This window comes from Suricata suricatta, chromosome 17 (genome assembly GCF_006229205.1).
Source record: "Suricata suricatta isolate VVHF042 chromosome 17, meerkat_22Aug2017_6uvM2_HiC, whole genome shotgun sequence".
Taxonomy (NCBI): Eukaryota; Metazoa; Chordata; class Mammalia; order Carnivora; family Herpestidae; genus Suricata; species Suricata suricatta.
The window spans coordinates 41,090,224-41,102,301 of NC_043716.1; the positions used below are offsets into that span (position 1 = coordinate 41,090,224).

Sequence of the window (12,078 nt, forward strand, 5' to 3'; positions counted from 1 at the left end):
AAAACATTAAAAAAAAAAAGTTAAAAAAAAAAAAAGAAATCCGTTAAGTCCTCTGGAGTATTTCAGAATGTTGAAATCATTCTCACCCAGCGGCACCTGACTGGCTCAGTCAGTAGAGCCCATGACTCTTGATCTCAGTGTTGTAAGTTCAAGTCACGCTGGGTGTAGAAATTACTTAAAAATGAAAATCTTTAGGGGCGCCTGGGTGGCTCAGTCACTTAAGTGCCCAACTTCGGCTCACGTCATGATCTCACGGTTTGTGAGTTTGACCCCTGCGTCAGGCTCTGTGCTGACAGCTCAGAGCCTTGAGTCTGCTTCAGATTCTGCGTCTCCCTCTCTCTCTGCCCCTCCCCTGCTCATGCTATGTCTCTCTCTCTCTCAAAAGTAAACATTAAAAAAACCTCTTAATTAAAAAATTTTTCAATTCTTACCCAGAACCAAGGGGGTCATGAGGGGACACTCGAAAACACAAGGTGATTTAGAAGTCCGTGCCAGCTCCAGGGAGAGCAAGCAGAAAGTGGAGTCCCGAGGGGGCCGGGTGGAGAGGGAGCACATGGCCTTCTAGCCCACGGCAGCTGCCCAGCTGGCCCATCTCTCCTCCCTGGACCTCAGTGTCCTCATCTGTTAAAGGGGATGGACTATAATGAGGGTGTTCATGAAAACGAAATTGCTGCCCACTGAGGCACTGTCCTAAGCACTTTATGAGCGTTCATTATTTCCATCTTACAACAGCCTATGGGGTGGTATTCTTATTACCTCCATTTTACAGATAAGGAAGCTAGAGTCTGGACAGATACCTTGCCCAAGGTCACTGGCAGAAAGTCTCAGAGCTGGGGCTTTGCTTGGGGAAGCCTGACTCCAGGGCTGCTAGCCATCCCGCCTCGCCGGAGCCTGTCCTGGAGCATCTTACTTCCAGGACGTTTTCACTTACATTCTGGAGCGTGGCGGTGGGAGCGTGGTCAGCAATCCCCTCACTGCCAAGTCCACAAGCTACTTCCCCTGCTTCACTGCCTGCACGCTGACACTGGGGATGGATGTTTCCTTCTTGAAAATCTCCCCCTCTTGTTCAGTATTTGTATGCATTTTATTTCATCAGTACAAAAGGGGGATCATAGCAATGGTGTAAGTTCTTTTAAAGATCCCAGGAACATAAAACATGCGAAAGTAACTCACACAGTGCAGGGCGCACAGTAGTCGACTAAACAGAGGGTTCCCCTCATTTCCTGGTCACCGCGGAGACACTCTTCCCTTGGTCCTATCATGCCATGTAAACGTCCTGCCCCTGTTACAACCCGAGCCTCTCTGGGGGTGTGGATTCTGCAACACTGCCTCCAGCCCCTGGGGCCGTGTCTGGAGCAGGGCAGGTGCTTGGTAACGGCTGGGTTTGGCCAAGGCCACACGAACCCAATCATGGCAGAGTCACAAGGAGACTCTCAGAACCCCACGCTGGAGCCAGATGTTTTTAAATGAATGGTTCTCAGCCCTCTTTGGGCCACAGGCCCCTTTGAACATCTGATACGGACCCTTCCCCATCCAAAATGTATGTGCCACGCAGAGATACACCACAGATTAAAGTTCTAGGAAGTCACGTGTTCTCTAAATTCATCCACTGATGAGGATACGAACTTCTATGTCGGCTGATGAAAAGCACTAGAGAGACGTATACGTACCAATAAGAAACTGTGTCCGCAACATCTATTACATGAAAAATACGGCACAGGGCAGTCTCTAGAGTGCAGTCTCATTTTAATACAAGAAACTATATGTTTATAAATGCATAACAAGTCTAAAAAGAGGTCAAAGGGCAGGCAGCTGCCTCTGAGAACTGGACTGGGGAACAGGGAGACTTTCGTGTTTTGGGGTATCCTTTGAATTCTTCTATAATGAGCCTGGGCCTATTTGCCATTAAAAGTTCAAACAAAGCCTTAAAAAAATGAACAGACACCTCCCCTCCCCCACACCGCGTATTAAACCCTAGACTTGGGACCAGTCAGCATCTGACCCAAGGCCATGGATGTTCTAGAAGGAGGACCAAGGAAGTGCTGTTTTGCCACATGCTGGGCCTTCCTCCGGGAGCACTGGAGTGTGCACGGAGCTCCTCTGGCCTCTGATCCCTACTCCCACCCCCATCCTCAGAAAAAGGAGACAAAGGAGGGGCTGTCTGCCCACCCAAGGGCAGCTGTGTGGGTGGCTACAAAGCCACTGCACTTAGTAGCTCTCGGATTGGGGAGGCAGATTCTGGAAGTGGCCAGTTCTGGCGCTGGGGAGCCCGCTCGTTGGCCTTGGAGCTTTTCCGCCTGCCTTGGGGAGGTGAGAAATGGGCGTATCTGCCCTCTTCTACTATATCAGGGTTGTTTACCTTGTTGCCCAGGACTCGGAGAACCTCGCGGGGCAACAGCTGTGAAGCCCAGTGACTAAGCTCCCTTAGCACCGGGCACTGGACCCTGGGACACGTCACACTCAAGCGCTCCTCCCACTCAGCCCTCAGGAGGGACAGCTGAGCCTTCTCCGATGGCCTGGGGAGGGCCCCGCGACTGAGGAGGTAGGCATGTGGCCTTGGCATCCAGCAGAAGATGCTGACCCACGCTGGCGGGCACTCAGCACGTGCTTCGGCCAGCAGGGGTGGCGGGGGGTGGGGGGGCCTGCTTGTTTGACACAGTGTGTCTGAAGTTTGGGGTAATACCTACGGATAGTCCCCTCTCAGCCCATCACCCGGGGGCCCAAACTCTAGAACTTGAACATCCCACCTACGAGCCAAGGAAGCCAGGTTATTCACATCGCAATTTGCGTCCTCACCGCTGAAAGCCACAAGCAGCTGCGACCGTGGCGGCAGTGTCATCCACTCTGTCTGGGGCCCGAGTGTGCTGGCCCTACCTGGGCTGGCTCTTTGGTCCTCCTCCCTTTTTGGGGATCAGAGTGTCCCTGACAAGACCTGCTTGAAAACAAGGTCTACCACGGAGCTAGCTTATTTCCATTTGTCACAGGCCAAGAGAATGGCCCCTGGAAATGTTTCTCATTTCCGCATCCTGTGGTCTGAAGCTGAGTTTGGGCCGAGGACAAGATGGCTTCCGGTCAAGGTGAACTTGAAGGGGAGCAGGGCCAACACCAAGGTCTAAGGAGGCCTTAGTTCAGGCCCAGCCATGTGGTTTCAGGCAAGGCAGGCTACCCTCTCCGGTCCCCAGTCCTAGCCTGCTGAAATGAGGAGAGGTGACTCGCGCCTCCGCTCACATCCATTCCCACGACCGGAGCCTCCTCCCCTGCCCCCTTCCTACAGAGTATGTCACTGCCAGACCCTGGAGCAGCAGAGCCTGGGTCTCTTGCTAAGTCTTTCCTCATAACGTCCACCTCCCACGACCGATCATAACCGCCAGCAGGAGACAGAGCCCAAACCGAAATCAATCCTACGTCCCAAGCGCACAGCCTCGCCCAAGAGGCACCTGTTAGGCACAGGTTATCATTGTCGTCCGTTTGACCTTCTGGTCCGGGTGTGAGCAAGCCCCACTGTGTGGTTTAGGGGTTTCAGACCAACATGAATTGCATGGCGAGCCCACACATGCCAGGCTTGGACTTGCCCCTAAGGGCCCCGGCATCAGAAGCAGCCCAGGACGCGTGCACACTCGCACACTCCATGTGACATGCACGCACACCCAGTGCAGCTCCCAGGCCGGGACATGTGACCGAGGCTGCTCCCTTCAGCTCCAGCTGACCCCAGGGTGCCCAGCAACAGCCAGGCTCTGTTAGCAAGTCAGAGCCATGGCTGTCCTGGGATTGCCCTTGAAAGAAAGCAGAAGGAACACAGCAGGCGACTTGCCTTTCTTCCCTCTGTAGCCCCCAGGGGCCCAGGCCCGCTTTTTTTTTGGCCTACCTTTTTGACCGCACACTGGAAGCCGGTCTGCTTGTCCTCCATCCTGTGCACCTCTCCGAAGGAGCCTCTGCCCAGGCACGGCTGGCGCGTGGCCCAGTGGACCTCCTCTCGGTACTCATAATCCACCGGCTTGAGTTTCTGGGGTTGGCAGGAGAGAGAGGCCAGTTTCAGGGGCCAGAGCAGCAGTGGAACGAAGGGTTACAGTGGGGAAGGCTCTCTGGCTGGCTGTCCTTGTCAGGGCTGCCGGGGCAGAGCCCTCACAGCCAAAGACACCCCCGGGTCTGAGGCAGAACGCTGCAGGGGCAGGACCAAAGGGGGTTATGGGAATAAGACGAAGGCAAAGGACAGCTCCCAGGGCTGCCCAAGCTAAGCCGATCCTTGTGTGGTGCAAGATCGTTCTCCCCAGACTTCGTCTCAGAAATGGAATTGTCGGGACGCCTGGATGGCTCGGCTGGTTAAGCGTCTGACTCTTGACTTTGGCTCAGGTCATGATCTCACAGTTCATGGGTTTGAGCCCCGCGCAGGGCTCTGCCCTGATAGGGCAGAGCCTGCATGGGATTCTCTCTCTTCTCTCTGTCCGCCCTGTCCCCAACTTCTCTCTCAAAATAAGTAAATCAAACTTAAAAAAAAAAAAAGGAACTATCAACGACCTTGACCCCAAAAAAGTACAGATCAGAAGCTATAAGGCAGAAGAAAGGGAACAGACCATGAAGAGGGGTAGGGGACATGGGATCATGTCAAAGATGGAACCCCAGAAATTTAAGTCTGGTAAAATCATTTAGAGTTATAAAGCTCTCTGAGAGAGAAGTAGAGGGAAAGAGGAAGGTCGGAGGGTGGTGCAGATGGGCAAAATCCTCGTCTTTCATAGCAGGGGTCAGGAGGAAACATGTGCACTTGATATTTGCTTATTCCTGTTTCTCAGTATGTCACACACACACACACACACACACACACACACACACACACACACACTCTTCAGCAGTAACTCAGTAACTTCAGCAGAACTCAAAACAGACATATCTAAAAAGCCTGAAGAGTGATCTGGAGGGGGAACAGGGGATCCTGCCTCTCGCCAATGATGAGCACTTCCCCACTATCTGATGTATTATTGCGTGCATCAGTGACTTTGCTAAAAGTGAAGACTGTGCCCCCCTCCCCCCGCCAAAGGTGGGGAGTGGAAAGGTCTGGCAGGTTTCTCGAAGTGCCTCGTCCCCCAGAACAGGTCCCGCCTGACTGCCAGCTGCTGCTCTGGGCCCCAGAGTGGGTGGCACGTGTGCTTGTGTTGGGGGATGGCTTACCTCTGTAAGAAGGACCCCCTCGCTGTCCATTGTTTCGGGGCTGGGCTTCCGGGGCTTGGAACCTGCCACTGCCCAGGTCTTGGCCAGGCTGGCCAGGCTGTGGGCCTGGCCTGAGCTCACGCTGCCTTGCAGGGCGTGCACCATGTACTCCTCCACAGAAAACTTGTCACACGGGCCCCGGGACAGGTAGCCGGGCTCCAGGTGTGGACCAGGCACGGCCTTCTGACTGTCCACACAGGCCAGTTTGCCCAGGTGGGGGCCGGGCAGGGGCTGCTGGCTGTCCATATAGGCCAGTTTGTCAAGGAGGAAGGATTCTAAGGGGTGAGGTTTCCAGGGCTGGAGAGGGTGGAACGGGAAGGGATGGGGCAGTCTGTTGTAGGGGAAGGGGTGAGTGGGCTGGGGCAGGGGGCCGAGATCCTGCGGGTGGTGGAGTTTCCACACGTGGTTGAGACATTGCAAGGGGCTTATCAGTTTGTGGAGTTCCGATCGAGGCAGTGCTGGCCGCAGGCCCTCCTCGAGTTTCTTAAAACACAGTTGGCCGAGGCCCGGCTCCTTCAAAGGCTTGGTGAACGGGAGGGCGTTCCTGACATATGGGGGGCCCAGTGGGGACTCATCCTCCTGTGGGGGGAAACACAGGCGGTAGCACACGAAGCCAGGCGGGGGCACAGCACCGTCCCAAAGGCCACACGAGCCCGGGGTCGGCGGGGCGCTGCGGGGCTCACCTGCACGGGGACAGTGCAGCTCTCCTGCTCTGGGGTTCTAGGCAGGGGTTTGGCCAGGGCTGCTCCTGCCTGAGCCAGGGACTTGGAGCTCTTCTTCTTGCGTTTCTTCTGGGCTTTGCTGCGGCGCTTCCCCTTCCAGCACACACGGGCCATCTTGCCCTCAGTTGCATGGGCCACATTGTTGGGGATCTGATCGAGACTCTCGGCCTGGCTGTCAAAAGGGATGGATATGCACGTTGAGCGTAAGGAGGCAGGGAGGCTCGGGTAACTGCTGTTAGAGTCGTGGAGACCTGGGCTCAGATCCTGGCACAGGGAGTCCGCGTGTGAATGTGGGTGAGTTCCTAAGCCCCAAGGAGCCTCTGTTTTCTCATTTACAAAATGGGTGTGGGACTTCCTGCCATGCAGAGGAAGATGAGGCTGAAAGGCAAGCGCTCATTTAAAAAGCCTACCTGGGAGCCTGATCCCAAGGCAAGCTTCCAACAGACAGCAGCCATGAGTACCCGGATGGGGCGCACACACGGCTCTCTAGGGGGTAAGGGCAGACGCGAGGTTCTCTGACCACTCTGGGAGGGCGGGGCATGCAATTCAGAGGTTGAGTTTGGGCACCTCTACCCCCACTGGTTCCTGGGAATGTAAGTTGCTGTATAAACACAGACACTGCAGCTGGGCTGATGCCCAGGGCCAGGGGAGCCTCCCCTCCTCCGGCAGCCTAGAGGCTCACTACCACCATGGATCCAAGCTGGCGTTCCCTGGCCAGGTATTAAGGCGCTGGCCACAGAACAGTGTCTGAAAAAGCCGCGGCCAGACAGCTGCGGGACGGACCACAGCCTCAGCAGCCCCACAATGGCCTCATCTTCTGCCCCCCCCTGCAAAGGAGGGAGACTCACACCAGTCCTAGGGGGGCGCCGCTAGAGGCCTATGGGCTTCTCTCAGGACCTGCAAGAAATGGGCCCATCAGAATCCCCCTTCTCTGGGCCAAAAGGCGTCTGGGCAGCGTAAGGAATCTGATCACACACCGAACACTTCCCGGTGCAAGAGCAGCAGCCTTCCCCACAACCTTTCATCAGGAACACTTTCCAAATCCCAGTGATAAAGACGTCCATCTGCTGGTAGAGGAGCAAACTGTCTCCAGGTTCGACCCGCAGCTGGCCCCAAGCCACCTTTGGGGATGGGGAGCCTGGGGAACAGATGGAACCCCTTGCGGCTTCCTTCCCACGGGGCCACCTGGCTGTGAATCCGTCCATCCCTTCCTGATCCCAGACCCTCACCCTCCTTGGGGGTGTGATGCAGGGGAAAGGCACTCGCGGGTTTCTCCCACAGTTCGAGCAGCCCCTAGGCGCCCGCGGCGCTCGTGGTCACACACCAGTGGGAAAGTGACTCCTGTTCCCAGCACCCTCCCTACTGATGGGAAGCGAGGGGGAGCGGCCAGTACTCTGAGGAGAAGAAAAATAAAATGTCAAGCTGATGGGACCCAGAGGTAGTCATCCACACGCTATGAAAAGCTTTTGAAAAGCTTCTTTGGCTGACGGAGCAGTTGGGCCAGGAAAACCTGGGCGAGTTCCAAGAGCCGAGCCACAGGTGTTGGAGGAGGGAGCCAGGGGTCACTTGGGAGCGGCCTGGGCGAGCAGCTGGGGGGGCGGGGGATGACGCGGTTTCAGTTCCCTGGGCCCCAGGCAAGCTGGCCTCCTTACCTGTACTGTTTGGACCCAGCGATGAAAATCCGCTCTGAAAAGGTGGGGCTGAACTCTTGGCTGTTCTCACCTAGTGAGTCCAGGAAAAGAGAGGTTGGACAGGCAGGAAGAGGGGAAGAACAGGAATGCAGCACGGAGGAGACAGACACCTTACAGATATGCCCTTGGACCCCAGCGCCTCAGCCTTTGCACCTGCCGGCCTACCCCCCTGCCAACACCAGTTCCGCTCACCCACAACCCAGCGCCCCCCATGAAGCAGAAACAAGGGCATGCTGATAATCGGGAGTCATAAGGGTGCCCACCTCACTTCACCGTGGTGCTTAAGTGAGATGATATATAACACACCCAACGAGGTGCCCGGCACACAGTAACAGCTCAGTTCGTATCAGCTACGGTGCTGGTATGTATGTATGTACATGCGTGTATTATGAACCTTTGCACGTCCCTCACTCCATTTTAGTTTGTATTCTCTCATCCCTCCTCAAAAACCAGCCAGAAGGAAGTGGAAGACAGGGAAAATGCCAGGACGAGCTGCCAGGCACTGCCCCAAGAAAACCTCTTGGAGGGCAGGGGTGGGGCGGGGAAAAGAGGAGGACTTCTGGACTCCCCAGGCACCTGGGGGTATCTCAGGCTCTGGTGGCAGTCACCATTCAGGGTCATTTTGAAGTATCTTGAGTGAAAGCAGAAAGGTCGAGAGCGAGGCCCCGCCCTGCTTGGCCTATGTCCCCCGACTGACTCGGCAGGCCCGAGAGCAGGTGTTCATGCTCTAGGGTGGGGCCACCTCGACGTGGAAGGTGGTGAAGGGCCTCCAGGCCCCAGAGGGGCTTTCCAGGAGACCTGGCCTTTCCTGTCTGGGGCCTCTCCAGAGATGCTCAGGCTGCCCAAGGTCACCGCACAAGGCTGATGTCCTCACGAACCTGCCAAGAGCCCCAGGACCTGTGAAGCCTCCGCGCTCTTCTCCCCTGCTCTGCCCGTGATGGGCAAAAGCCTCCGCGTGCCACTCCTCCCTTCCGTGCTCCATTCCCCAGCACCCTTACGGCTCCTGCTTCGGCCATTCCTGGCTTACCTCCCGGGTTGCATCTGGTGAAAATCTCGGACAGCCGCCACCCTGACCTCCCTCCCCCAGTGCCCCGCCACCCTTGCGCGGGGACCGTGCGCACCTGCAGGCCCGCCCACCTGCCCTCTCTGTCACCAGCCCGGGTCCTTACATTCGGCCTGTGCGATGATGGAGATGGCGGCCAGTCCCCCCTCGGAGCCTTCCTTGGCTGTGCCTTTGGTGATCACGTCGTTCAGGATGTCCCACTTCCCGCAGAACACGGGGCTCTTCTCCACGGCCTCGAGCTTGTTGGCGGGGCTTTGCTTCTTCCCCATGGCCTGCGCCTTCTCCTTGGCCTTGGTGAGCTCCTTCTGCTGCCCGGCCGCCGAACCAGGGGCGCCTGGGCAGGCCATTTCCATCACTGCCATCTCCCAGGCTCACGCTCACCCTGAGGGGCCAGACACAGAGCTCGTCACTCCCAGACACCGAGGGGCCCCGGGACAGGCTGGGATGGAGGAGAAAAGCGGGGGAAAGGCTCTCGGCCTCATATATTTACCTTCCAAACAGCCCAAGTGACAAAGGGAGTCAACCCTTCTTGTTCCATGTGGCACAAGGCCTGCCCACCCCCTGTCCTGTCGGCATACCACCACACACAGACCCCCGCACTCTGCCCACAAGGAGGATTCCAGCCCGCTTCTTCAAGAACTACCGTGGCACGGACATCTGGATTGGTTCTTCCTTGCTTTTATAAATACTGGCTCAATCGTTTTCTGCTGTTCGTTTAATGGTGAATTTTGCTCCCTGAGAACGCTGTGGTGCATTCCATACTCTGAAACTGCCAGTTGCCCCATGGACTCTACACAAACCTTGCCTTCTTAGAGGACGTGTCTACACTGGCCACGATGGCTTTTCTCCAAATGGGGTGAATCAAGTTTTTGTTCCCTCGCAGGAGGTAGATATATGTACGTACGTGTGTGTATATAGATTTATGTGTGCATATATACATCACACACACATAAAATACATACATGAAATTTTACAAAGTCTAAAAATCGGCATGCAAATGGCAGCTCGTGCACTTGGCTCCTTCCCCGGGATGCACCTGTCTGTGGCCTGCAGAAGGAACTGCCGCACTTCCTTCTGTAATATCCATACTCATCTGCCGAAAACCTAAGCATCATTATTCTTTCAGGCAACATTAGCAGTGGAATTTATATTAGATCCCAATGCCAACCTAAACCTCTAGGACTCTGAAGACAAAGCACAGGGCTTCATTTCTCTCTGGACTCTCCCTCCAGCAGCCCTGTGGGTTCCCCGGAAGCCCCAAGGGGCAGGGAGCCCACTGTTGAGACAATCTGTGCAAACAGCACATGGACTAGAACTGTCAGGAAAGAGATCTGCACCGATCTGGGATTGCTCCCAGCTGGGGACCCTTTTCAAGACTAGGACTGTGGACTCCCAAAGCGCAGGTCTCTCCTGGTCATGACTTGCTTTAGACCAAGCCTGGGAAGGCACCACATTCAGGCAGGTTTTTTTTTTTTTACATTTTTTTAATTAAAAAAAAATTTTTTTAATGTTTTATTTATTTTTGAGAGAGGGAGAGAGACAGCATGAGCAGGCGGGGCGCAGAGAGAGAGGGAGACACAGAATCTGAAGCAGGCTCCAGGCTCATGTGCTGTCAGCACAGAGCCTGATGCGGGGCCCGAACCCACAGACTGTGAGATCATGACCTGAGCCGAAGTCGGACGCTCAACCAACTGAGCCACGCAGGTGCCTCCCAGGCAGGTTTTTAATACGTGCTCTCTGCAGGCAGGTTGCTCTAAAGCTGTTGCTAACAGATGGGAGTCTTCCCTGCTGTAAGTACACTCATTCCGGAACACGGCTGCACTTGCTCGTGGGGCAGGAAGGCAGGCTGCGTGAAGGCAAAGCTCGACACCGCCGGCCCTTTGCCCTGGGTGGCTAGAAGCTGACATGGGACAGTGTGGGGCTGGGCATCTCCAGGCGGAAGCCTTCCTCCTATGGAGTCGGCCCCACTGCGATGGCCATGAAGCGCGAAACCAGCTCCACTGAGGGGAGGGCGGGGGTGGGATGGGCTCATCGGTCACTACTAATTTGATACTTTCATCTCTGCCAGCTTTGAACTCAGAGCAGCTCCAGCTTTTAGTACAGATGCCTGGATGTGGCCCCAAACTCGGAGGGTGTGGCGGGGGGTGTCTTGTTGTTACCGGATGACCTGAAGGAGTCCAAATTCTGATTTCCAAGTGCCTACCTGTCTCAGTCTCTTTACCAGGGAAAATGGGGTCTTAGAAACAAACCCAGGGGCATCTGGGTGGCTCAGTCGGTTAAGCGTACGACTTCGGCTCAGGTCAGGATCTTGCAGTTTGTGAGTTCAAGCCCCGCATCGGGCTCTGTGCTGACAGCTCTGCTTCAGATTCTGTGTCTCCCTCTCTCTGCCCCTTCCCTGCTCACACTGTCTCTCTCTCTCAAAAATAAACAAACATTAAAAAAATTCAAACGAACAAACACAAAGTGAACCCCGAGCCCTCTGGATCTAACACCATTAGAGGTGCACCTGCAGGGGCCTCAGTAATGCTTTAATCTCATCCTCACTTGAAGCAACTGATGCAAACCAGGCGGAGACTTGCCCAAGGTCATCCGACCTTGTGAGGCACTGCCAGACCAGGGCCTAAAACCCCTAGCTCCAGGCTGGGCCGCCCCCTCCCCAAGTCTCCTGCGCTAGGGGAACACTCAAGGGGGGAACAAATGGCCCCGTGTAGTCAGATGGCTCCGGAGGGCAGGAGTGGTGCCCTCAGTGTGTGGCACAATGGAGCACAGATAGGACAATCGATGTTGGCTGAATGGGGGAATTGGAGAATGACCTTCAGACGCAGGAGGATGCTGGGCACCAGGGATAAAGAGAAGGTTCCATGAGGCCAAGCTGTCAGTGGTCGCTGCAGGGGCACCCAGCTGTTTGAGATCGAGCTGCGCCTGGGCTCACATGGCTGCCTCTGCCTGACACAGCTCATCGTGCGCTAGAGCCCTCCAGGGAGGCTGGGGGCGGCCCCTCTCCTCCCGGAGCTGTCCTTTCGCCTCGGCAGTTGGCTGGGCAGCTGGCCAGGGGCCCTGACTCCCCTCCGTGAGTGTGCTGGGCTCCCCAGGCCCAGAGAGGCTGAGCTCGGGCAGCCGGACTAAGGGCCTCCTCTGCAGTTCCCTGATGACTCATCCAACAGCCCGGCAGGCAGAGAGAGGAACAAGCAGGCCGCTGAGAGCTAACCCAGCAGCTGGCCGCGGAACCTGTGAAGGGCACGGGAAACCAGGCTGATGCTCACCTCCCAGGGGCACAAAATCACGGCCTGGGAGCTGTGCAGCTTCTCCTGTGCCATGTGACCATGACTCAGACCCTCCCTGACAGCCTCCAAGTTCAAGAAGCTATTCTCAGGACACTCTGGCCTGACAGCAGCTCTCC

General features: G+C 56.0%; 1 protein-coding gene across 3 annotated transcripts in view; it reads right to left on the reverse strand.

The window, feature by feature from the left end:
• MAP3K14 (mitogen-activated protein kinase kinase kinase 14) overlaps window positions 1-12,078 on the reverse strand; it is a 44,203-nt gene that overhangs the window by 11,164 nt on the left and 20,961 nt on the right. For 2 of the 3 annotated variants that reach the window (XM_029926977.1, XM_029926976.1), the window contains exons 2-6: window positions 8,785-9,060; window positions 7,577-7,646; window positions 5,886-6,096; window positions 5,164-5,781; window positions 3,866-4,003 (exon numbers count right to left, since the gene is read on the reverse strand). In XM_029926977.1, coding sequence (XP_029782837.1) covers window positions 3,866-4,003; window positions 5,164-5,781; window positions 5,886-6,096; window positions 7,577-7,646; window positions 8,785-9,040 — 1,293 coding nt within the window. In that variant the 5' untranslated portion in view covers window positions 9,041-9,060. Of the gene's footprint in view, window positions 1-3,865; window positions 4,004-5,163; window positions 5,782-5,885; window positions 6,097-6,901; window positions 6,985-7,576; window positions 7,647-8,784; window positions 9,061-12,078 lie in introns of those variants that run through there. The other variant, XM_029926978.1, reaches the window with a different exon arrangement.